General features: G+C 46.1%; 1 protein-coding gene across 4 annotated transcripts; it reads right to left on the reverse strand.

The window, feature by feature from the left end:
• Positions 1-384: 384 nt before the first annotated feature.
• On the reverse strand, positions 385-23,343 carry LSM11 (LSM11, U7 small nuclear RNA associated). Of its 4 annotated transcripts, XM_054217464.1 has the most exons (6): positions 22,911-23,343; positions 18,819-18,958; positions 17,987-18,070; positions 16,136-16,468; positions 11,373-11,476; positions 6,903-10,856 (listed from the first exon to the last, which is right to left on the reverse strand). In XM_054217464.1, the coding sequence occupies exons 1-6, from the start codon at positions 23,329-23,331 to the stop codon at positions 10,823-10,825; spliced, it is 1,116 nt and encodes a 371-aa protein (XP_054073439.1). In that variant the 5' UTR covers positions 23,332-23,343; the 3' UTR covers positions 6,903-10,822. The 4 variants fall into 4 exon arrangements, with proteins under 4 accessions (XP_054073442.1, XP_054073439.1, XP_054073441.1 ...); XM_054217467.1 differs by lacking the exons at positions 6,903-10,856; positions 11,373-11,476 and adding an exon at positions 385-414 and having other exon boundaries at positions 16,276-16,468; XM_054217466.1 differs by lacking the exon at positions 6,903-10,856 and having other exon boundaries at positions 10,868-11,476; positions 16,276-16,468.
• Positions 23,344-23,764: the final 421 nt, after the last annotated feature.

The following is a 23,764-nucleotide window of genomic DNA, read 5'->3' on the forward strand; positions in this document are numbered from 1 at the left end:
TCTTGTCCCTAGTCCTCCGGCCAAGGAACCACATCCTCCCAGTCCCACCGAGGTATAAAACGGAGAGGAGGAGGAAGCGGCTGCCTCCACCTTGAGCTTCCTAAATCTGGCCTCCAGGCGGTTTTCCAGCCCAGCCCAATGCGCATGAATCTCCCTACCTGCTGCGGGACAGTCTCTCTGCTTGTCTCATATGTACAGCTGTCACCGTGCCACTTTCCTTCCCCATCACCTGGGCTCCGGGTCCATGTCGGCGCTGGGGGCGCTGAGCGGAGAGCGCCGGTGACGGCAGGCAGCCGCACTTGCTCTTTGTCCCGTGGATGTTGTCTTTGGGCCGCAGGAAAGAGCCAAACCTTCTTGACTGTCACCTTCTACTCCCTACGCTGGGGCTCGCAGCACGTGGGAAACCTTAAGTATCTGCAAACAAAAAAGGGTTGGAAAAGTGTCACCGGCCTGGAGGTACCTGCTCTGCCTGTGCATCGGTGCAGCCCGATGGCGGGCGCAGCGGTGGCAACGAGGGTCAACTGCCCACACCCCTGTTGCACGCCTTGGGCTGGCTGCAGGCAGGAGGCCAGTTTTCAACTTAATTAGAGACAAACTGCTTTGGCCAGATGAGCTGCCCCCAGTCTCCCCTCTCACCAACAACCAGCGTCTCTGCAGCGACATTCCCAGCCTCGGGAACACCGTGCAGCGGGGCACGGGCCAGCGCACAGGCGGAGAGCGGGTCTCTCTGGCTTTAGGACTTGCAGCCTGACAGGAGGAAGGAGGGTGCTGTGGGCAAAGGCAGCCGCATAGAGTGAATGACCTGCTGTGCCATGGACCCCCCGACACCGGGCAGACAAACGGCCGGAGCAGCTGAAAGCTGGCGAGAGGGATAACGGCCAAGGCCACGTTCCCCCCCCCAACACGCTGCGCGTTGCATCGCTCCCTCCCCGCGCTGCACAGCCCCGCGGCTCCCTCTGCATCCCCACGCTCCGTTGTTCGCTCCCACTCCAGGGGCAGACGGGCTCGCAGCAAAGGAGGGTGCCTGCGCCGTTGCTGGTTTCCCACCTTTTCCTTTGAGGGAGGCCGGGTCTTCCCCCTCTCCGGCAGCTGGGACAGCAGCACCCAGCCCTGGCGGGGACGCGGGGACTGGCACCTGCCTGGCTCTTGCTCCCCAGCTCCTCCTTCCCTCCGGCGCTGCAGGCGAGCTGCCACGCAACCTGGTACCTTCATCTTGTGAGTCTTAAGTCCTTGTTTTTAATGGAGCAAAAAAGACATCACAGGACAGCATTTACACGCAAAACAAAGATGTCATTTCCACCCAGTCAGCAGGAGCCTTGACGTAGTTTTAGCTATTAAAGTGCGCCGGCTGCTACATTACCAGGAGAAATTCTTTTTTGTGCTGCAAAAAACTTTTCAGGAGGTTCCTTTGAAGCCTTTATTGAGGTCAGGGGCTGCAACCTCTTGCAATCTCTCCCTGTCAGCCCGCAGCACTTTCTGAAAGCCCTTACACTGGACATTGTGACAAACCCCAGCTCTTTATTCATTAGTTTACACTTGGTAATAGATGTGAGGCCAGGGTAGAGGACGGCTCTCGGCAAGCGATTCACACTCTGCTGCACTAACATTTGCCATGTGTTGAATAGTTGGGAGACAGTACAATCGTCTTTTAAGGGTCCGTGTTTTTAATTAAAACAGCAAGCTGAGGACTGGGTGACTTCAGAGCATTTTGACCCAACAAGGACTGACAAGAACATAGCTGCCTTAAAATAAATTAATTAATACCCGCTACCTGACTGGTATAAATCTGTCAGCACGTGAGGAGGGTGGGCAAACCCAGATGCAAGGCAGTTGTGTGAACCGGGCTATGTACACGCAGACGTTACTGCGATGCAAGCGCCACCCCGAGCCCCAAAGGCTGGAGGCTGAGGCCGAAGAGACTGGAGTTGGTACCAGCTCACGTCATTGGGCTGATTTTAGGGGACCTCAACTCCACCACCCAGTTCCACGTCAACATTTCAACATCACCCACCAGTGCTCACAACATCGATGTGAGAAGGGGCCGGGAGCCCACGCCCGGGGGGACACACCTGCCGGGGGGTGCCCGCAGGACGGGCATATTCTGCACAACTACAGATACTTCATTGTTAAACATCTGGTTTACAAAACGCTGCAAACACACACCATTTGAGAAGCAAACATAGCTGGTGCTTCTCACCAGATAACCCTTTCCTGACCCATGGTCAGTGATTGCCTCCTGTACCACATGCGACCCTAACAGCGCATCCCACATGGGACCCCTTCCCTGCAAGACGGTCCTCCAAAGGAAGACAAGTAAAAGACACTTCCTTGCTCTCAGATTTAAACACTTCCATTTTTATGGTGGTCGCAAGAGGGCAAGTTGGAGACCTGTCTCACACACCGACTTCTGCAGCTCAGGGCTGGGCTGCAGCACCAGCCAGCTCTGCTGAAAACCTCCAGCTGCAGCTGGGCTGCGAGGGCTTTCGGTGCACCTGGGCACGTTTAGTAGGCCGTTTTTATCCACGAAGCTCAAACCCCTGACCAAGGGGTTTGTAGGCCCTGGAAGCACTGTCGTCTCACATACAAACAGGTTTCCAAGCCTGCCAAAATACTGATTCACCCCAAAGACAGCTCCAAGTGACACTGGAAGAGTTACTGGTGGAGTATCTTCCCATCGCATGACCTGCTAGAGCATCTGCACCAGAACCGTAACTTCCAAAAAACAATAGGACCGGCACGTTCCCACTGCTAGCCACCTTCACGAGGTATTACAGCAGCTAGCAGCAGCAGGAGAGGCAGAAATGTATTCCCTTGAGCGTTGTTTTGATCCTGTTTATCCCCGGGTGTGGAACTGCCTGCCAGCAAAGCCCTGGATGCAAGGAGGTCCTGCCGAGAGTCCCCCCCCCTTTTTTCAGCTTCCCACTATTCTCAGTTTGGAGCCTCCAAGCAACTAAAAATAAGTTTCCCTCCAGTTGTTTCTTCCACCATTTTGACAGCTTTGGGATATTGGCTAACACTTGCTTTTCCCCAGCAGAACAGAAAGGAGCCCTTCCTCCCAGCAGAGGAGTGTGAGATCAGTGACTTTCTGCTCTCTGGTCCAGCCTTTCCCGTGCCCGCGGCAGAGACCAGGGCTGCCTCCAGCCTCCGCAGCCACACCATCGTTTCGTGCTCTTTCCGCCGAGCGCGGCGCCGCATCCTGTTTGCCATCCTTCCTGCTGCCCTCTGCCATTAGCCCGATAGCATCAGTTTTTCCACTCAAACTCCCACATCCTTTTTCCTGATCAACACATCGTACGATTGTTCCATTGACCACACTTTGGTGGGAAAAACTTACTGCGCTTCAGCCTCATCCCCCAGAAGGACGGGACAGAAAGGGGATGGGTTCCTTCTTCAAGCCCGCGCTGGTGCATTTACAGGGAGCTCAAAGTATATTACTTCACAGGATTTACTCCACGGCATCATCGTGCATAAGTGATGCACGGTTTCTGCCTGTAAATACGTGACAAGATATGGATACCCACGGAGCACTGTTTTACAGCTTGGGCAGCCTCTACTAGCAGTCGCTGTTTCCAGCCGTGTTCTGGTCCACCCACCACCAAGCAGCACCGACTCCTGCTTTCCTTCCACAGCCAACGTTTCCCCCAGCCAAGGTCACCATCCACGTGGGACAGCTATGGGACTCCTACTACTCTGATACCCAAACCCACGCACAACAGTTACCTGCGAGAGCCACATTACTGCTCCTGCAGCTTGGTCTGGCGAAGGTCCCCTCTGCCAAGGGCTGCCTTCCAGCAAGGTCTTCAGATTTGTGTCTGCATACTCTCTGTGACAAACCTGGTGATGTTTTGCCTGCTTCGGTCTTCCCTTTGCAGGCTCTGGTGCAAGACCCAGAAATCGGTTTGCGGAGAATGCGCCTAAGCCAACATACAACAACAAAGTTTTGGCCAGGTCCTGCCACCGCCTCCTGCTGTCAGCCCCTGGCCTGGAGGTGAGGGCTCTCTCCCAGTGACTTCAGCCTTGCCATCGCTCCAGGACATTTATTTTTATGGGGGAGCTTGATTCAGTCTACTGAGGTGGGAAGTGACGTTCTGCTGAGACGTAACACGTAACTATCCGTGAGGGCCGCAGCATTCGGGCCTGACCTTGGCAGCGCAAAGCGGCAGATGCCATGTTTGAAGAGCATCCAAACTCCTGGGCCTGAGCTACATAACAGCCCGCATGCACCCCTCGGAAACACTCGGGATTTCTGGCTCTTCCACTCTCCCCTCCACCAGCTCCCAGAGACATGGGTGGATCTGGAGGACACGCAGGGAGGAGCACGGCCACCCCTTAACGCACCCCAACGCCAGGGAGGAGGAGGAGAGCCCACCCCACCACCGGCTCCTGCGGCCCGGCAGGTTCCCAGAGCGGCGTTTTTAGGGAAAACCGGGTTTCCCTTCAACCTGCTGCCACCTCGTGGGCAGCGAGGGCAGCGAGCGCGGGGGATGCCGAGTTCTTCCCCCGTTAGGGAGAGGGAAGGGGCGAGCAGGCGGGTGTTTGGGAATTGCAATCGAGTGCTGTCCCCCAGCCCTCCAGACCGCACCCCTGAAGTCACCTCCACTTCATTTTCAACATCCCTTCTCCTGGAGGGAGCATCAGCAGGTTTTCCGCTCGTTGGAGCGGTCACAGGGCTTGGCACGTCCAGCGCCGGAGGGAGGATCTGGCCAACAGACTCCCAGGTGAAGACAGAAAAACCTGAAGGCTGTAACACATGGGGGATCCTTTGAACAATCTTTTTGGAGCATTTAGTGCCCACGAAACACAGAAGGGAAAATCCAGAAAGAGAAATCCAGAGCCCCTGAAAATTTCTTGGGTCCTTTCCCAGAGAGCAGGACCAGCATGGAGAACAGGAGCGCACCTCGCTCCCCCTGCGGTGCCCATCCGTCCCCGACCCAGGATGGGTTTCCCCGGAGGGAGCACCGGGGCTGGGCTGGGTCCTCCCTCTGTTTCGACCCATTCAGACTGGCAGTTGCAGGAACAGGGTCTGTGGGGTTTCGAGCTGTGTCCCAGAGGAGTCCAGATCATCAAAATTAAGTGGTAAAAGCCTCTGGGTAATTGGCACAGATCATCCTTTACACCCACAGCCTGGATTTAAACTATAACTGGGATGTGAACTATTCACTCTCCCAAGCTACCCTTTAAAAAGGATCTGCATAAATAGGAGTATTGCAAAGCAATTTCTTTGCAGCTAGACCTGTGCGCCTCTTGTGGGGCCGTTACAGGAGATATGGCCAGGCCCAGCCTTACCTCTCTACCCACCGTTTCCCAAGCGTAAGGCAGCAATGCCGCTGGGCTGCACGGGGCGGGCGACCTCAAAGGCAGAATCGCCCCAGCCCTGGACACAGTTTCTAACGACACGAGCAGCAGCTGGAGGGGAAGCAACAGCAGAGCTGGTAACAGGGAAACCCAGGTGAGCAAACTGAACGTGACCCCAGTCTCAACCAGAGACCAGCAGAGGTGACTGGCACACAAAAGAGATCCGAGGGTGACGCTGGTGGCTATAATAAAAATACCTGCTTTAAAATTTGTCAAATACTGCAAAATGTGAAAGGAGAGATGAGGAAGAGAAGTGCCGAGACACTGGCAAGGGCAGGCGGCAGGCTGCAAGAGCAGCCGTCAGGATCCAATTACCTTCTCCTATTGAAAGCTGCACCCGCGGCCCAGGGTTGCGAAGACAACAGATTTTCTGAGACGTGATTATCCTGACAAAGCTTCACAAAAACTACACCTCCATTACGCAGAACCGAGGCAGACGGGCGTTATCAGAATATCCAAACCAACTGGTGCCATTATGTACTCTTCAGTTTATATCCACTGTCCAGTAACTCAGAAACCTAATGATACCTATTCTAAATATTCAAATACTCGTTCAGATTTCAAGCAGGCTATGGGCGTCACCCAGACTGACCCATAAACTGAACATGCGAATCAGCAACATACTGATCCGTATAATTAAAACTTCATTTTTTACGTACCCTTTGTCAACCAGATCATTTAAGGAGTTGAGGACTGCAAGGCTGTGCAAAACTAATAATCAAACCTAAGGAATTGTCCGTGTTATGAAAGATGACTGTACAGCCTCATAAATGCCAAGACAAGAGAGATCTCCAGGACTTGTAAGAAACTGTGGGGAATAAGCTAACTATTTGGGATAATAAATCATTCACAGCAAGAAGACAGGCATGAAATTGAGAAGAACTGTTCTGAGAATTCAGGTAGCATTTGATCAGGAAAAAAAAGTCCTCAATATTGCCAGGAAAGACCTTACTTCTTGTAGTTAGCACAGATGTCTCCTTCACCCTATTTTTTCCTTTTAAAAAATCTCAACTCTCTTCTCCAAACGGGGACAAAGCAATGTCAGAAGGAGGAGGTAAACGCTTTACAGAACTCCAGGAGAGCAGCTAAAACCAGAGCTGGAATTTGTGACTCCTCCTTACCACTCCAGCTATCATTTTTCCTTAATTTGAGCAATACTCTCATTGGATATGAGAAGAATGTCTGCTTAAAATACTCTCAGATGTATGTCACCTGCATGTAAAAAACCCCCACACCACAATCGCAGGAAGCTCACTGACAGAGTGGAGGTATTTGCTTACAAGCAGCTGGAGCAACGCAAGACATTACTGCACTCACAGTGGAGCAGACGCGGAGGGTTGGGTGACCTCTTCGCACCCACGTCAGGAGCGAACCCGGCCATCTGACTTCACTCACGGCAGCACAGACAGGGCCCAAATGCTCCGATCTGCTACGGCAGCACGGGAAACTGAAGTTTCTAGTTCAGGTGGCACGGTGTTTCAACAGGCCTTTCCACGCTAGAAAAGTTACAGAGTTTATTTTTTAATATTTATGAGCAGTAAAACACAATGAGAAAAGCTCGGGTAAGGTTTTTTGTGGCAGTACAGAACTTGTTTCCCCAACAGCTTGGGAGTACGTACAAGTCTTGCAGCTTAATCAAATGTTTTAACTCCAATTTAGGAAGTATTTGAGCACCGGCTTACCCTTAAGCACCTGCAGGAATATCAAAGAAAAACTCATGTCCTTTGCACTTGTAAATTAAATGGACAGCACTGCAATCTAAAAGAGCAAGAGTCTACTGCCACATGGACTGTAAATCGTCTTGTAAGACATCAGGGAAACATCAGACACATGGAAGGCAGGGCAGGCTCCCAGTGTAAAACAACACTTTAAAATGCAAATGAAAGTCAATGGGTTGCAGACCTCTTCTGTGAATTCCCTGTCTGATCCTGCTCATTACAGGCATCCTCATATTGCCACTCGCGGCTTTAAACCGCAGATTTTGTTCTCTTTAAACAGTTCCCAGGTTGCAATGGGAATTACGCCTTTTAGCAAACATGTGAATTCCAGAGCACAGGTATGTTAACATCTCCAGCAAGCTGCATCCACACAGTTAGCACCTCTGATCCAAATGCATAAGCTTCATTTACCATGGGAGTAAACAAGTTCCTGGAAGTCAGGCTCCCCACAGGCTATGCACACGCTCAACTAAATACTCGGATCCTCGCTCTGGGCCTCCCCGATTCCTGGAAAACCATCTCCTGATGGCATGGTGGAAAACCACACGCTAAGGCACCAGACCTTTGAGCGATCAGGACAGTAGTTCTTACATTCTTCAACATAAAGTTCACTTCCTTTCTGCACCTCTAAAACCAGGTATAATAATACTTATATTTTGTAGATCAATACACTTTTGAACACACAGATGACTGGTTTGCCCCCAAGCCGCGTGACTAGAGCATTCAAAACCTGGTGGTCTCCACATCCAGGCATCTGTCCTAACCGCGGCAGTAACAGCTTCATCACTGACACAAGCCTATTGACAGAGCACAAAAGCCCATGCTTTCAAGCAAACCGTTATATAGATATATTTATTGCATTGCAGTCTTAGCACTTTTAAATATAAACATTTATATCTGGAAAGCAGAATATTGCAAATTCAGTATTATTCAATATGTTCATAGCAGCATCAGCTTCCTAAGAAACAAAATATTTAGGAAGACAGAGAAGGAATTACAAACGAGTTACACTCTCATTTATCACCATTTGACCAAAACACGGTATTGCAGCTGTGAAACAGATATTGAAGTCACCAAATCTGACCTTGAAGACATAGGTAATTTCAAGACTGAAGTGCGTCATTGTACCTGATATCCTGCACATTTTTGGTGTGCCGAGACATAAGGCTAACAGTCAAGTGCCTGAAGAGGGCAGATGATCTATGTATCTGCGTTACCTGACATACTATGGTTTTAATAACAATACTTAGCACTTGTATAGCAACCACCGCTTCCCCAAATCCTTGCAAGACAGGCAAGGATTGCTCTCAAGATGTATTACAGCTGTGGAGCAAAAGGGAGAGAGAGAGGGAAGTGACTTGCCAAGGCCATTCAGTGAGCAAGTGGCAGTGGAGAAATCGGAATTTGTCAGCACCTGCCTTCCAATCTCATGTCAGTCTGGTAGGTCATGCTGCTCCTCTGTGGTTCGTTAAGGAAGTTGTATAGATGACTAATTGGTTAACAAGTCCCAGTCCATGCGGCAACACTGGACACATGCATCATTTGAAAAAAGGTCAAACACATCTGCTCCCCTCGTAATGCCCATTTTAGTTTTAAAGAAACCAAACACTCCTCTCACTTCCTCATCTCTGAATGATCTGTCATGCTGAAGATACAATGACGCAGCTGCACTTTGCTCTGAAGCAGTGGAAATCAGAAGCAATCGCTATAGGAGCAGGAGCAGCTTTCATTTCTTTCCTGAGGGAGAGCACTGATCTTTTGAGAGGAAAAAAGGATGGATATGTTTTTACACAAACTGATCAAACTACTTTTCATTCTAAATGAATACAAGACTGACTGGAAGTCTCAGGTGTACTAATTTTCTTCAGCTAAGTCATCCAAGTGTACACTATGAAGCTAGCAGCTAATAAAATAGTTATCCAGGAACATCAGAAGGCATTTTCCTTCCCTGACGGGCCTTCACTTCTACCAGCTAAGAGCAAGAGCACTTACAGTGACATCTGAAAGGACTTGTAAACATCACGAGACAAGCCATCTCTGATATTCCTCCACTAAAGTAGTCCTTTCTCCTGCATCCCCAGGAAGCTAACAAGGATAACCAAGCCTCCTACCATCCCTGCCTTAAGAGGGGAAATTTGCTTACTTGTTTTTTATCCCACAGGGTTTTCTCTGCAAAATTTCAGAGGCAGGATCAAATGTGTCCGTTATTAGGGATGGAGCCTGGCAAAGACTCCAGGGGCACAGTTCACGTGCTGCAAAAACCCACAACGTAACGGAGGCTGCACTCGAGGACTGCCTCTGCATACCGCCCTTTTCACCTATAGAGCACAACTGCCCAATGCTGGCCAAATTATGCCAAAGCGTCCAGGCTAGATAGGAACCTCCTACTTCAAGGAGCTATCACCAACTAAATTCCTCTCTCCTCCTTTTTCTTTGTTTGTTTTCCCACTTCCAGCATGCCATGAAAGCCTATAGTTGGGAAAATGCAGAGAGCGGTACATGTTATACTTACAGTAGATTACACACATTTTTTTTTCCCAATCAAGACAAGTCTTCATCAAGTGCACTGACCCTGCAGTTCTCACCTGGAGGAGGACTGTCACACTGCCTTGCCTATCTCTTCCCAAGTGGCCTCATTTTTTTTTCTGCCCAGGCTGCTAATGGGTAAAAGATGATAGCAAAGGATGCTCTTAAATAGTAAGGTTTTTCTCCACAACATTTCTACCATGTAACAATTGATGCCTTTTCCTGCTGATACACTGACAACACCTGACAGGAAAAGCTGTGATTTTTTAAAAATTGTTTTTTCTTTCCAAGCAAATTTTAACTGCTTTACTTACATCCAGCTGTTGCCAATTCCACCTTAGGTTATAAGTCAGAAGAGAAGACAAGACACGAAGCCTCCTGAAAATGGGCGTTTCCTTCTAATGACACTGGCTCTTAAAAGCACTTTTTAGATAGGAAATGAACGTTACCAGCTACATGAACAGTGCAGTACGTTTTAAAAAAAATTGTAATAATGTTTATCTAAAGGTGAGACACAGGCATTGCTGGAAAAAAGTTTGACTTTTCGAAAAGTCATCGCTTTTGACAAAAGTTAAAATTTCTAAATGAAAACTTGAGGGCATTCTTATCTTCTGGTCCAAGTATAGCCCACCAGGATAATAATATTTTTGGTAAATTAAAAAAATGAAGTTCAGCTTGGACTCCACCCTCCTTTGCTAGACTTCTAGTTCATCAGCTAGAAGGATATTACTAAGATTTTAGGGCTCTCCCCTTGAGTTCCTATTGCAACTGGCCACCACTGTCTTCTTTTGTCCACTTAGAGAGACCTCACCACTACGTACACTGCAGCATCTTGAAAAAGAAAATACAGGACAGCACATCACAAACCCTTGTATTTGTCGTCATCTTATGGGTGAGGATAACGCTGCCAAGAAAACTTTGCATAGAGCTAATGCCGTAGATGTTAGGACTGTAAACTGGAGGTGTTTCTAGAGAAGCTCTCATTGTGAGGTTAGACTGTTGATACTCAAGTCTGCAAACAGAGCCATGTTCTGTTTCATCTCTTTCAGCTCTGTTTTTCGTGCGTGCTTAATTCGAGTTTCAGCCTGTTTAGGCCCACCCACCATCAAGCCTGCAAACGAGGTGAATTGCCTTCGAAATTACTATCTTGCTCCAGGAAGATCATCTTTCTTCACCAGAAGGAGGGAAGTATTTCTTTATCATCTCTTCTTCCAGTTGTGGCTTCATACATTTCCATTTGTGCATCTTGATAATATCCTTAGGAATAGATATATTTTGTTTGCAATACCTTAATTACAATAAGAATTCCAGAAATTCTGTAGTACCTTAGTTTTTGTGTCATTTCTAGTAAGCACTAGCCCTTTGTAATGTTACAGCAAAGCCTGTCTTAGGATTGCTATAGTACAAACTTCGAATTTTTAAGCCAATGTCAAGAAGCGAAAGCACGAACTCAAATAGTTCTGGGCTGCAGAAGATGAATACTTTAGCATTTACGTTTTACGCTTGGCAAAGCAGGCAGAAGAGCAAACACCTTTGTATTAATTCGCTGCATTTTGCAGTTATGCTTTGAGACAGACACTGACATACAACTCAAGAGCTTCTCAGGAAAAGAGTTTGCCTGGCTGAAGGAATCACTGCATCCTTGCTACTGCTGCTGCATTGCTTCTGCAAGGCTGCAGTAGCGTGCCTTCCAATTTTTATCCAGTTACTGAGCTTGCAATTTAAGAGCGTGGTTATATATCTGATCTGTTTAATCAAAGACAGGAAGCTTACCTGGAGATACACATCTTCAGAAACTCAAGAGTGTTTTCGCAGTTTGCTGTCTCTGCTGCCTTTCCATTTTCTTTCAAGATTCCGTATGGAATCATTGTTTCCACCTGTCTCATTTAGGTCAGTGCCAGTGAGCAACAGAAAGGGTAACCGTGGTCAGAATGTTGGACAGAATTCAACAAAAATTAGACATATTTTTTCTCTGCTTCTTTTTTCCTGGACACCTCTTCACCCATGGTGATTCATAGGTGCAAGTGGATTACTACAACAGCAAACTAGGGAAATCTAGCACTGTGGGAAAGAATAAGTAAAAAAAAAATTAAAAAAAAAATTCCATTTACTCCAACCAATCCAAGATAAAAAATTCTTGGAATTATTGAAATGAAAATCAAGAATAGCCAAAGGCTATATGGATGCAAAATAGACACGGTAACATTCCCTAGGGAGGGGGAAAAAACCAAAACAGTGGGCAGCCAAGCCTATTCCTGCTGAGAGACCTTGCCCTGCTTCCAAATTATACAGAAGGGAAAGCTGCATCAGAAACAAGGAATCCAGAAACGGAAGGACAGGAAGCAGATGGAAAACAGTACTCACTGACTACTTCAGTAATCACCTGGTGAGGACATGCTAAGTACCTGTCTCTAGATCAGAAAAAATACTTCCAAGTCAGTTGAGAGAAAGAACTAAACCCACACTTTTTACAAGCTCCTTTTTTCCTTTGGTCTTACCTATTCTACTACCACAACGCTGTTTAAGAATTGTTCAATAAAAATGAAGCATTTGTGCAAAAGAATTTCCCCAAGGAGTAATCCCAGCTGTGACACCCGTAACTGTAAGGTAACGCTGCAGCTCTCAGCCTGATTCTCCCCACCAGTTTCCCTGCATCCCCACAGTACAGCAAGGTTTTATGCTGTGGTTCCATGAAAAACCCATTCAGACTATCTGCAAAGGTCCCTAAAATTATATCACTCCACAAATAAAATCGCCACTCTTAAAAAAAACCATGAAACTTGGCTCCCTACTAAACTGTGCTGGCAGTGACAAGATATATGATGATACCATGAGATACATCTGTGACATCACATTCCAAGACTATTACATTACATCGTTTCTGCAGCTGGCACCGTGAGACTTCACAAGTTTCATGTTTGTCTGCTGTTTTAGAAATGATTCTAAAAAATTGTCAAATTATCACAACAATTCTTCAAAGGTAGTTCAGAAAACTGCTCCTTGCAGTAATTCGGTACCTGACCATAAACACATTTTAGGAATCACTGCTGAGCACCAGGCAGAACAATGTCCTCGAATATTGGACAGGTTGCAACCAGTATGTGGATCCTTTCCAGAGAGTTCTTTATATTTGGCCCAAAGTTTTTTCACTCTCACACAACGCTCTGTTTCTGAAGACTGTCTCCTGCTCCTACTCTTCATTCTTTAGCATAATGACTTCAGGTGTCTATGCTCACACCATCTTTGTGACACTGCAGCGATAGAAGAATGGCTAGGAGCAAGCAGCTTCTTGAACAAAGAACCTGGATTTTACGCTGAGTTTGGAAAAGGAAAAACACAGAAAAAAAAATAACCATAAACAATAAAAAAAAACAAAGCTCATTTGTTTCCAAGGGTTGTTTTCTTTTTTTTTTTGGTAAAAAACAGATTTACATGAATACTTAAAGTGAGGTAGGAGACTTAATTTCAGAACATCACATTCAATTTTATTTAAAGAGCAACTTCATCTGAAGTATTAAACATGCAAGTGACAACAGACATACAGGGTCACTTGCTTAGTCACAATCATGATGCTTGAAAGAGACAAAAATCACAAATGCTATGCTTGAAAGAGACAAAATTCATAAAACAGCATTTTGATAGTGGGCTTTAAAAAGACATGATGTCAGAAAAAGTTGGGAAAAAGAAGACCTTTTGAAAGATCTGAAGTTGTAGAAGAGGCTGTATTTAGGAAGCAGCTTGGAAATAATGAGAGAGGTGGACAGGGAAGCAGGAAACAAATGAAGAACCACCAAATAAGCCATTAAATCTAAATTGGAAGAGAGAATTTTAACCAACTTCACAGATGAGACAACAAGAACAGAGAAGGAACATTTTAACAATGAGGTAGAGCAAAAAAAGTAGGCAAACTGTAGTTCTCAACCAGGTTTGTTGACTGAGGTGATGATTTTGGAAGAACAGGTCAGTGATGATATAAAAATCAAGGCACAAACCCAAGTCTAAGCACCAGCATTTTTCATAAAATGTAAAGAAAGAAACTCGTAGATATGAAGCAACAAACACCTGCAACATTTCAGAGAAAAATTTCTGATGAAAGGAAACACTGAGACTTCTAGAAGCAACTGAGAACTTGGTGAAGTGTCAGCTGACAAGGAAAGAGGGCAGTACAGCTACAAGAACAGTCATGGTAGTTATATCTTATTTAACACACAGGCAGTATAAACTAGGGAGACAAAGAGAATTAAGAATATGAGGTAAAGAAAAGCAAGAATTCAATTAGATGTCATAGTACCTAGGCCTGAGTGGAGATTTGACACCCTTTGGTCAAGTATGAAGGAAAGAGGAGAGATCAAAACCTCTTTGGCATGAATGGAAAAGGCAGAGAGAAGTCATCCCAAGCAACTGAAATAAAAACAAAACAGTCAGAAAGCAGACAGGAAAAAACAACCCACAACCAAAAATATAATGAAGAAAAATATTCACTTTCAAGAAATAAGCCCCTTGTTTCTAGCTTCACATGTTTCTAATAATTTGTGAGGGTTCTGGTCAGTTGGCAACCCCACAGAAAGCCAACCAGGAAAGGCTGAGAAAGCCACGACAACTAGGAGTGACTATAAGAACAATCTTCTTAAACCAGAGTTTAGGAGGAACTGCAGACCACATGAACACAAGCAAGAACAGCATAAAAGGAGAGGAAACAAGAACCACCTTTTTTTTTTTTTCCACTCTTGATGAAACTCTTTTGCCTCAGCAGTACTTTCTATTCTGAGGCACTTCTGTCCCAGACTGAACTTGGGTTTGCAGCTCAGCGGCTGAGCTGATTAGCCGCCCAAGCCCCGTGTCATCTGAAATGCTGACATAAAAGTTTCAGGCTCCCCCAGAGGCATACAGCTGCTTTGTGTGTCCAGGAACTCCTGCTAAATGATTTCTGTAATTCACCCAAACACCAGACATACCCCTAACGACAAGCAAGCAGTATGCTGCATTTGCAGCAACAGAAATATATGTCATTGAGAGTACAGTCACTCAGTTTGAGGACTTATGACCTCTATACGCAATACAAGACCTGCTATAAAGCACTAAAAAGTTGTTCTACTCATTGTCAGATCTACGCATTATCCTGGCAATTTCCCAACTTCATCTTGAACGCATGGAGCTGCTGCAAAGCATAAGGTAATTGAGATGAACACAGGAATAGAAGTGTAAAATCTAGTGTCCTTTGACAACTAGGGGAACAGACTAGATAATATAACAGCTTCATTTACCCTCAAACTTCTGCATATACGTGTGTACGTAGCTCTTGGAAAGCAGTTTATACCTGCAGAAGCCTGGCCTGATCTACAGTAGCTTGACAACCTTACTAAAATAAAGCCACTAATGAGCTGAGTTTGACTTATATACTTCAAAACATTTTCAGGCACACCTCCAAAGCTCAGTTCAACTGGAATTAGATGATGCATCATTCATATGGATAGGAAAGACCCATGAAGTTTTCTGCTCCGTGAGAATTGCTGGAGACGCAGCACCTCTAGTTTCAACAGAGGGTACTTGAAAGGCGCTTAGATACAGTACAACTGTGCTCAGCACAAACACTTAAATCTGAGAAGAAAAACTACATCTTTGCAAACTTCACTATTACACTAAGTAGCGACTGGGTCAAATATAAAAGTACAATTTTCCATCTGCGTCCACAACATTCACAGATAAACTCCAAACACGGAGGTCCCTGGATCAGCTACGTTAGCTGCTCGCTGGTGACACAGGGCTGAAGCACAGCATTACAAATAGAAGCCTAAGCTCTGATACTGAAAACAAATTGAAGTCCTGCCACCATTTACAGAAAAAGAGCAGTTTTCAATTAAGAGGTTTTCTATCACACAGGACATTACAGACCTAACTATGAAGAAGAGGCTAACAGCCATCAGTAGTATGTCACTCCACCTTTTTATAGACTATCTCAAAATGACTGTCAGAATTATGTCTGCAAAAGCCAACATCCATGTAACAACAGTAGATAAACTGTTGGTTTCATTAGCAGCCTTTCTCTTGAGATTATTCAGAACATGCAAAATAGCATTTGCGATTTATTTCAGGTGGAGATCTAATCTTAAACTCCTTAAATGTGTGCTACAATTAGCTCCTATAACTGAGTACACCAAAATTCTCTTCCGACCCTCTCCACTTTGCTTCTTTTTAAGGAGCAGTAGGATCTGTGCTTACCTCCCTCATCTCACAGAAACAACTGTGCTGCTGACCTTGTCCTGAGACCCCCAACAGAGATCTAAGGAGGCTACTTTGGCATCAAGCTCAGGATGCTCCAGTTTGAATTATTTCCCCTACCTTGTTAACGGCAACGGGAAACCAGTCACAGTACCATCATACTTAACGAAAATGCTAAATAGCAACGAGAGCTGCATCAGCAATTCATGCTATCAAATAAATACACTGACGAAGGCTCAGCCAAGTCAATGTGCTAAATGGACAAGCAAAACATTCTCTCCTCGAATGAAAATCTGGTTTATGTGACGTGTGAACACCTGTTGATAATCCACTTTGGGCCGCCTTTTTTTCCGTGACTGGCTTCTTGCACGGGTACCAGCAGCACTGGCACCCTCTGTGCGGGCAGTCCCGCTACCCACATCAGCTTCACCTCTGGCAGCCAGATGCAAACTGTCACCTGGCATCTTCTTTTCTCCAGCTCTGCCCAAGCGCTTCTGCCTCTCGTGCTCATCTTCTGCTCTCGCTCGTCCTGATCCAGCTTTCAATGCCAGTGTCTGAGAGTCATTTGTCAGGGCTAGCTCCTCTGAGACAGTCTTTGAGTCAGCGCCCTTCTTTCCTGAGGACTCCTGCAGTTTGAGTCTGTCAAACAGCTGTAAAAGAACATTTGTGTATATGACCACATTATAAAACAAGAGAAGTCGCTTGTTTGGCATTTCTACTTGATATTTGCATATACGATCCCAAATCAGAGCTCACAATATACAATTAGTGAGAAGCTTTACCAGCAATAAATACTATGTTTTCTTGCCAAAGTCAAGCCATGACATAAGATGAATGGATGTCTTGCATGCACATGAGCGTCTTCATGTGAGCACCAAGGAATTAAATTCGGGCAGCAATACTGATGTGCAGTAGCATTTAACTTTGGTCAGGAACAACAGAAAGCTACAAAGTTCCTCCATCATCTCACTTTCCCCAATGCTCTTGTAATGTTGTCAGATAGTATTAGAGAGATTCCCATCCTTGTGTCCTCAGGCAGGATATGAATCCCTAAGATAAGGAGCCGCCATCAGCAAAGAGTGTATACTGAAGAAATTATGGACCTTCTGTGTTCCCCAAAACAAACTGAAAAAGGCCATGTGGGTATTCTGGGAGGTGAGCAGACCAAAAACAATAGAAGAATAATAAAAGCTAGAGCAACAGATCCAAAGCACTGTATGAACTCATTAATCTAAGAACACATGGTGCTGAAACTGGAAAAGAAACTGCTTTTACTCAGGCAGCAGGGAAGCTTTTATGAAATACTGACAAATGAAAAGGATTCTCAGCTAGCCTGTCTCTTCCCAGCAACAGGATGGAAAGCCAATCCCTGTGTGAGTGGGCTAAAGGAACAATGACAACTTGATTATTTTTAACTAATCTTTAAAAAAGGAAGGGTGGGTTCTATCAGAAAACAGATTTAAATGGCTGGAATTTGAAAGCAAATTCCTCACAATGAAACTGTTTAAAAGTTTTTGTGGTGCTCCTCTGATGTTCAGAAGGCCCAGAGCTATGCTGTTCAACAGGCACAGCACTGTCACATTTTTTTCCTTCATTGTTTCAGAAGTTCATCTATCATCTCTCCAGTTCTCAACTTTGTAAACATCTTTTTTTGCAGCTGGATCCTAGAGAGCATGCTGCTTTGGAGCAACATGCAGAATCTTGCGCTTCGCGGTACCTAGACCACAAGTTCAAGTGACCAAACAGACATTTTGTTGGCTGGAGGCAGAGACTGTCATTCCATGAACATTCGTATCAGAGTTATGCCCTGGCAGGACAAATGTGGACCGGATCAGTCACGGGTGCAAAAAATGCACAGAACCAATAAATAAAAAAACAGAGTGAGCTTACAGAATACTGCACTATGCAGTGGCGGCAACTGTGATCTGACACTAGGACCTCTAAAGTGGAACTTCCGTAGCACTGAACGATGGCCAAAGTACTTTCAAAAAGGTCTGAAAACTGTTTTTTTTCCCCCCCCAGTTCAAGTAATTTTAGAGTAATCTCTAATAAAAGGATGTAAAGTACTTCAAATGTAAATACAGCTTTCCAATCAATGCTCCCTTTTTACTACTTTGAAAAAGGAGATATTAAAAAAAAAAAAAAGAAAACTGGAGATGGTTACCTACCCGGGTTAGTGTGAGCTGAGGTTCTGCGTAGAAAGCTTTGCCCATTACTGGTTTCCTGTATGTCTCATCCACATCTGTCAGGGCCTAGAAGAAGAAAAAAGAAACGGAAAGGTCAAAATTAAAAAGAAAACGTGAAGAAGCTCTGGACCAGCTTTGTGTCATAGAATTATGAAATTATGCTCTGAGAGAGAATCCATCCCAGGAACGAGCCGTGCTTTGAAGCCGGCTTCTTAGCTGTACTGAGGTATAAATGCAACAGCAAAGCCTAGTATCCATCCTGCATTACTTGCAGAATCTTTAAAAGCCTTGCCTGCAAAATCCTTCCTCTTCCCCAGCCTGCATTTCCAAAATTTTCAGAGCTCCAGGCTCACAAATATTTAATAGCTACTTCTCCATCCACTGTCTTTAAGATCTTCAGGAGGCAGAATGCACGGAAAAGCTTTTGCCACTGATATCCCAGTGACGTGTTAGTGAAAGAAGACAGAGAAGTGGCTACCACTATAAGAAGACTGTGTTTTGCAGGAAAGCTTTGGAAGCTTCTAATATTCCACCTTCCTGCGTTCTTATACAAAACCTTTGAAGATGTTGTGAATGCTTCAAAGCTTTTCTCTCACACAAAACCTTCTCTAAGATGGCTGGGCACCTCTCAGACTTACCAGTTCAACACCAAGCACCACTTAAGTCTGAAACCCAGCACTCAGTGCCAGAGCAAATTAGCTGTATGAACCACAATGTCACATTAATCTTCTCAAAATGTATTTTGCTTAAACCTGTTGCAAATTTCAAGGTTTCAATATAGCAGTCATAAGTCAAGGGCTGGAACAATAATTACCATATTCCAGAACTTGTCAAATGCAACCAAAAACCCTGTGCAGACTCCACGAAGCCCTTTGAAAGTGCGGATATGGACATTGATTTTTACACCATCTCGGACACAGCGATGAAGTTCCCCCAATGGGCTGCCTTCGTGGACTAAAACAGAAAGAAAACGTCACCAGTCTGCAACGAAATACAGATATAGATATATAGATAGATACATATATACGTAGAAAACTACTCTATGTAGAAATATGGCAGATCTTGGTACAACACTTGTCTTTACAGCAAAAGAAATGAGAAACCCCAGAGCACTGTAACGCACTGTGATTGTAGATAATAAACAACCAAAACTCTCCTTACAGCGGGGACAGCAAAGACTTCAGAAAATACGAATAGTTTGGGGGTTTGCTCTACATAACCCATCAGCCTTATGTGAAAATCTTTTTCCTACATTTCAGAAACATTCTAAGTAATGCTAATGTTAAATAAAAGCGGTTCAGAGGGAACAGAAAGCTCACAGAAGCAGAGTGTTTCGCAGAAAAGACAAATGCCTAGTTAAGGCTACCTCAGATTAGTTACAATCTGTTTTAATAAAGTATTGTATCAGATTCATCGCTTTTCTTTACAAGGAGATTTCTAAAGCAACAGATGACTCCAAGTTCATCAACTAACTAAACTGGATTAGTTTAAGTTGATGAAAACTTATTGTTCCAGTTAAAACTTTCACCAGCCAGCTGAACATCCTTCAAAGGTGTACAATTCTTTATCCTTCAAAGATGTACAATTCTCTGGCAAAAATAAAATTACTAAAAGCAGCAGCCACCAATGAAACCACACTAAACTGCAGCACAATAATGCTTTTAGTCAGGGCAAACCCAAAGGAATTCAGTAAAACACACAGCTTACCTGGTACACACAAGCCTTATCTGCACACTACAAATCTTTGCAAGTGTACATTATCTAGAAGGGGAGATATTAATTTACTTTACAACTTCCACCCACGCCATAGTGAAGCCATTCCTGAGATAAATTACAGCTACCTGCTTCCTTGTACAAACACAGCCCCAGGACTGCTGTGCAATTCCTACTGAGAGCCAGGGAAAAGTGTTGGTCTGAAATCTCACACAGTTCTTCATATTAATAAAAATATGAGAGTCACAGATGACCTCTCACATTGCGCTTTAGGAACTATGTATTCAAGGTTTGATCCGCACACTGGAAAATGCATCCTGTGAGTGTAAAATGTTACTGTATGACAGCTGATCTGCAGTCTTTGGCTGCATGGCAATTCTTAGCCACAGCAGGGAAATCTAAAGTAGTTTCCTCTGAATTAACCCAATCACATTTATTTTTTGAGATCTGCTGTCTTCTTTCCAGCCCTCTCCAGCTGGATAGATGAGGAAAATTGCTTTCACACAGAGCATAAGCTGTCTCAGTACCTCCCAGCTTTGCTTAGTGGGGTCATTTAACTAGTCTCTGTGCTTTCTTCAGCTGAACTGATAACAAACCTATGTTCTGAATTCTCAGGTCCATCATGGGAACCAGAGATGACACCATCACTACATCAGATTGATGCTTTTAATCAGATAATGCTATTTTTTCCTAACAAAACATGGAAATTTTCAGGATCATTTTAGATTTTTTTAAGATTTTTAGATGCGTATGTTCCTTTTATGTAGGAGCTTTATCTACAACTTCGTATAAAAATCCAAGTACAATCTTTATGTCCAACTACACCTTTGCTTGTCGGCACCCCATTAGGGCTGGTGGAAAACACTAGAGCTCTACCAAATCCAGACAATACATGCTCTTCCCACTTTCCTGCTGTAACGTTCCAGCTTCACCAGGGCAAACCTCCAACTTCACCTAATCAGAAGGACAGAACACATCATCCAAAAACCTTTCAACAATCTGGCATCCACTTCTCAGAAAAAATAAAACAGCAACACAAGAATTTGTCTTTGCAACACCTCTCTTCTGCAAGCATCAAAGCCTGTAATGACCAGGGTCTGCACGCAGCTAGATTTGCCTGTGACTTTTGATGCTGCTAAGTATCAGTATTAAAAATTTTTCAATCCGTAGGGAAGAGAGTTACCTACTTGGTTTTGTACTCAAAATCCAATCCCTATTTGTATAAAATAAGCACATGCTTAATACCAGGATTCTGAAGAATGACTAGAAAACTACTGTAAGCCAGAGGGCGAGTACCCCAGGAGGGAGAAAATCAAGATCCAAACTCTGGTTAAGTTCAAGTCCTTGTCCTCAGGGTAGACTTTATTAAGAGAGAAGATTAAAAATAAACAAGAGCAAAGCAAGCCAAAGCAGTTGAAATAACTCGGAACACTATCAAATGCCTTTTTAACTGCTCCAGAGTCACTGATTGCGCATGAGTTCTCTGCCCCTTGGTAAATACTAAGGAATTTGAAATAGCTTCTCCTGGACTGATCCAAAACAGGCACTGCTAAAGTAGCTTCCTTCTTACTTTTATGGCTACATCTGAAATCATCCCTCATGACAGGCAAAATTTTAGCTCCATTTTACATTTCTAACCCACTGAATTTAAGGAACACATTATACTTTGTCACAGCTCCCTCTCACAGCATCACAACTGCAACGCGGCAAACCACGTATCAGTTATTTTCAGAGGCAGCTACTGCCTTAGAATCCAAGCTTCAAATGCTGGCCCACCTGCAGTGCAGACAGGCCCCCAACTTACAGGGAAAGCACAACAATCTTGGCTATAAATTATTCTTAAAACTCTCCAGACTGCTGAACAGCACTTTCTATATGTCAGTTGTGCCATTCTTCTTCGAAGTCCACACCGTCCAGCCTTAGATGTGTGGATATTAAATACGTGCTCTTAATGGAACCATGTCATCTATTTTCTAGACCACCACTAAAGTTAATTTTCACAGAGATTTTTTTTTTTTTTTCGATTTCCATCACAGTAATCCAAATACAGTTACTTCACATTAAGATCCTGAATCAATATTTAAGGCCAGTTCTTTTGGAAAACCTACACCAACAGAACCTCTGCATTTGTGCAGAACGCTAAGCTGACGTGACATTCAGGATCACGCAGCACCTACAGCAATGAATACATCATGTTCTGGTGTCTAAGCAAGAAAAAAGTTCTGCTTTGGGCATTTAGAATTGAACATTTTGGGTTTTGCCTTTTTATAAACGCAACATTAATAGGAGAGACACTTTGATTGCAATAAGCACCCAGTATTTTTAATTCAATGCACTAAAATGACATCTTGTTTGATAGCAATGCCATTTGGCTCTTGGTGTAGGTGCACAAGCTGCACTCTTTAATGTTCAGGGGCTATAACCCTGACTGCATGCATACATTCAGACGAGAAACGTCTATCATCATCAGAGATACATCATAAAGCCACATCACAGCTGCCTCCCCTCCTGTTCTATCATCATGTTACTCAAATGCCAGTGCTGTATTTATGCCCCCAGGATACACAGTTAGTAATCAAGATATAGCAGTGCGTAACAGACTCATGCTGCAGTTATGATTGAACTATGAGCTGCCCAGGCTCAAATCTGATTCCTGGTTTAAAAATAGTACTTTTAAAAGCACACCGGTTTCTCATCCTTTTTTTTTCTTAAAATCAAGAGGATGAACGTAACTAACCAAATAACAGACGAGGACAACACCGTAATAAATTCACTGTAATCTCTGCGTAAGCAGTTCTGTGAAATGCGCCGTTCCTCATTTCCGCACACAATTTTCCCCACCTAGCACACAAGTACCGCTTTCCACCCAAACTCCATCATTTCCCCCCACGCCCCGCTGTCATCCGACCGCTTCCTTCAGCCGCCGCCCTCTTCAACTCTCCAAAAACTCCCCCAAACTCCACCCGCGCCCGGCCCGCACCCCTCCACCTCACCTCAGCCACCGCATCACCCCCACCCCAGCGCAGGGCCCGCCCGCGCCCTCCCGCCCTCCGCCATCCCCCTCCCTCACTCCGGCCGCCACCTCGCTCCCCCTCCCCACCCCAGCACCCCTCAACCTGCCGCCTCACCCCGCTTCCCGGCCTTCTCCCCCTCACGGCCTTCCACCCCCCTCAGCCCGCCCTCCCGCCCTTACGGGGCATCCTGGTGAGGACGTTCCGCGGCGCCCGCCGCCGCCGGGCCGTCGCGCCGCCCTCGGCCGCCTCCTGCTCGGGGCCCGCGTTGACCATGAGGCTGCGGAGGCGCTGGATGCGCTCGGGGTCGGCGGCGGGCGGGCCGCGGCGGGCGGCGGCGGACGGGCCGCGGCGGGAGGTAGCGGAGCGGCGGCCGCGCGGTCGGAGCAGGCCGCGTTGGAAGCTCTCGTACTCGGCGAGGTTGTTGAAGCAGGGGGCGGCGGGGAAGGGCAGCGGCGTGCTGGCGGAGTACAGCGCCAGCAGCGGGTCGAAGCGGCTGGAGCTCACGTCCAGGCGGCTGGGGCTGGGGGAGCGTTCGGCGCCGGGACGGCGGCGGGGGCGCCGCTGCTCCGCGCCTCCCGCAGCCCCCTCATCCTCCTCCATGCCGGGCTGCGGGCGGCGGCCCGGCCGGGCGCCGCTAGGGGACGCTGCTGCGCCAGCCGGCGGGCGCACAAGCTAAGCGGGTTCCGGGCGGTGCGGGGAGGGGAGACTGCGGAGCACCGCCCCGGCCGGGCCCTGAGGGGCGGAGCGGGCCGGGCGGCGGGTTACCGGTTTCCCTCCCCGCTGCATCTTCACGAGTCCCTGGTGCAGCTCCACCGCGAGTCTCTGAACTGGGGCCTCCCTCTGCAGCCCGGCCCAGGGTCCCCCGGCCGTTCTGGGGGTGCTCCCCCGAGCAGGGACGCCGCTCCACCCGCCCCGGGCAATGAGAGGGCACCTGGGCAAAAGGTGGCTGCGGTATAATTTGCATTTTAATCCATAACGGGTATACTGTGCAGAAACATTTCTCCAAAGGAAAGTGAGGCAACGTGTGTTAATG

Source organism: Rissa tridactyla, chromosome 11 (genome assembly GCF_028500815.1).
Source record: "Rissa tridactyla isolate bRisTri1 chromosome 11, bRisTri1.patW.cur.20221130, whole genome shotgun sequence".
NCBI lineage: Eukaryota > Metazoa > Chordata > Aves > Charadriiformes > Laridae > Rissa > Rissa tridactyla.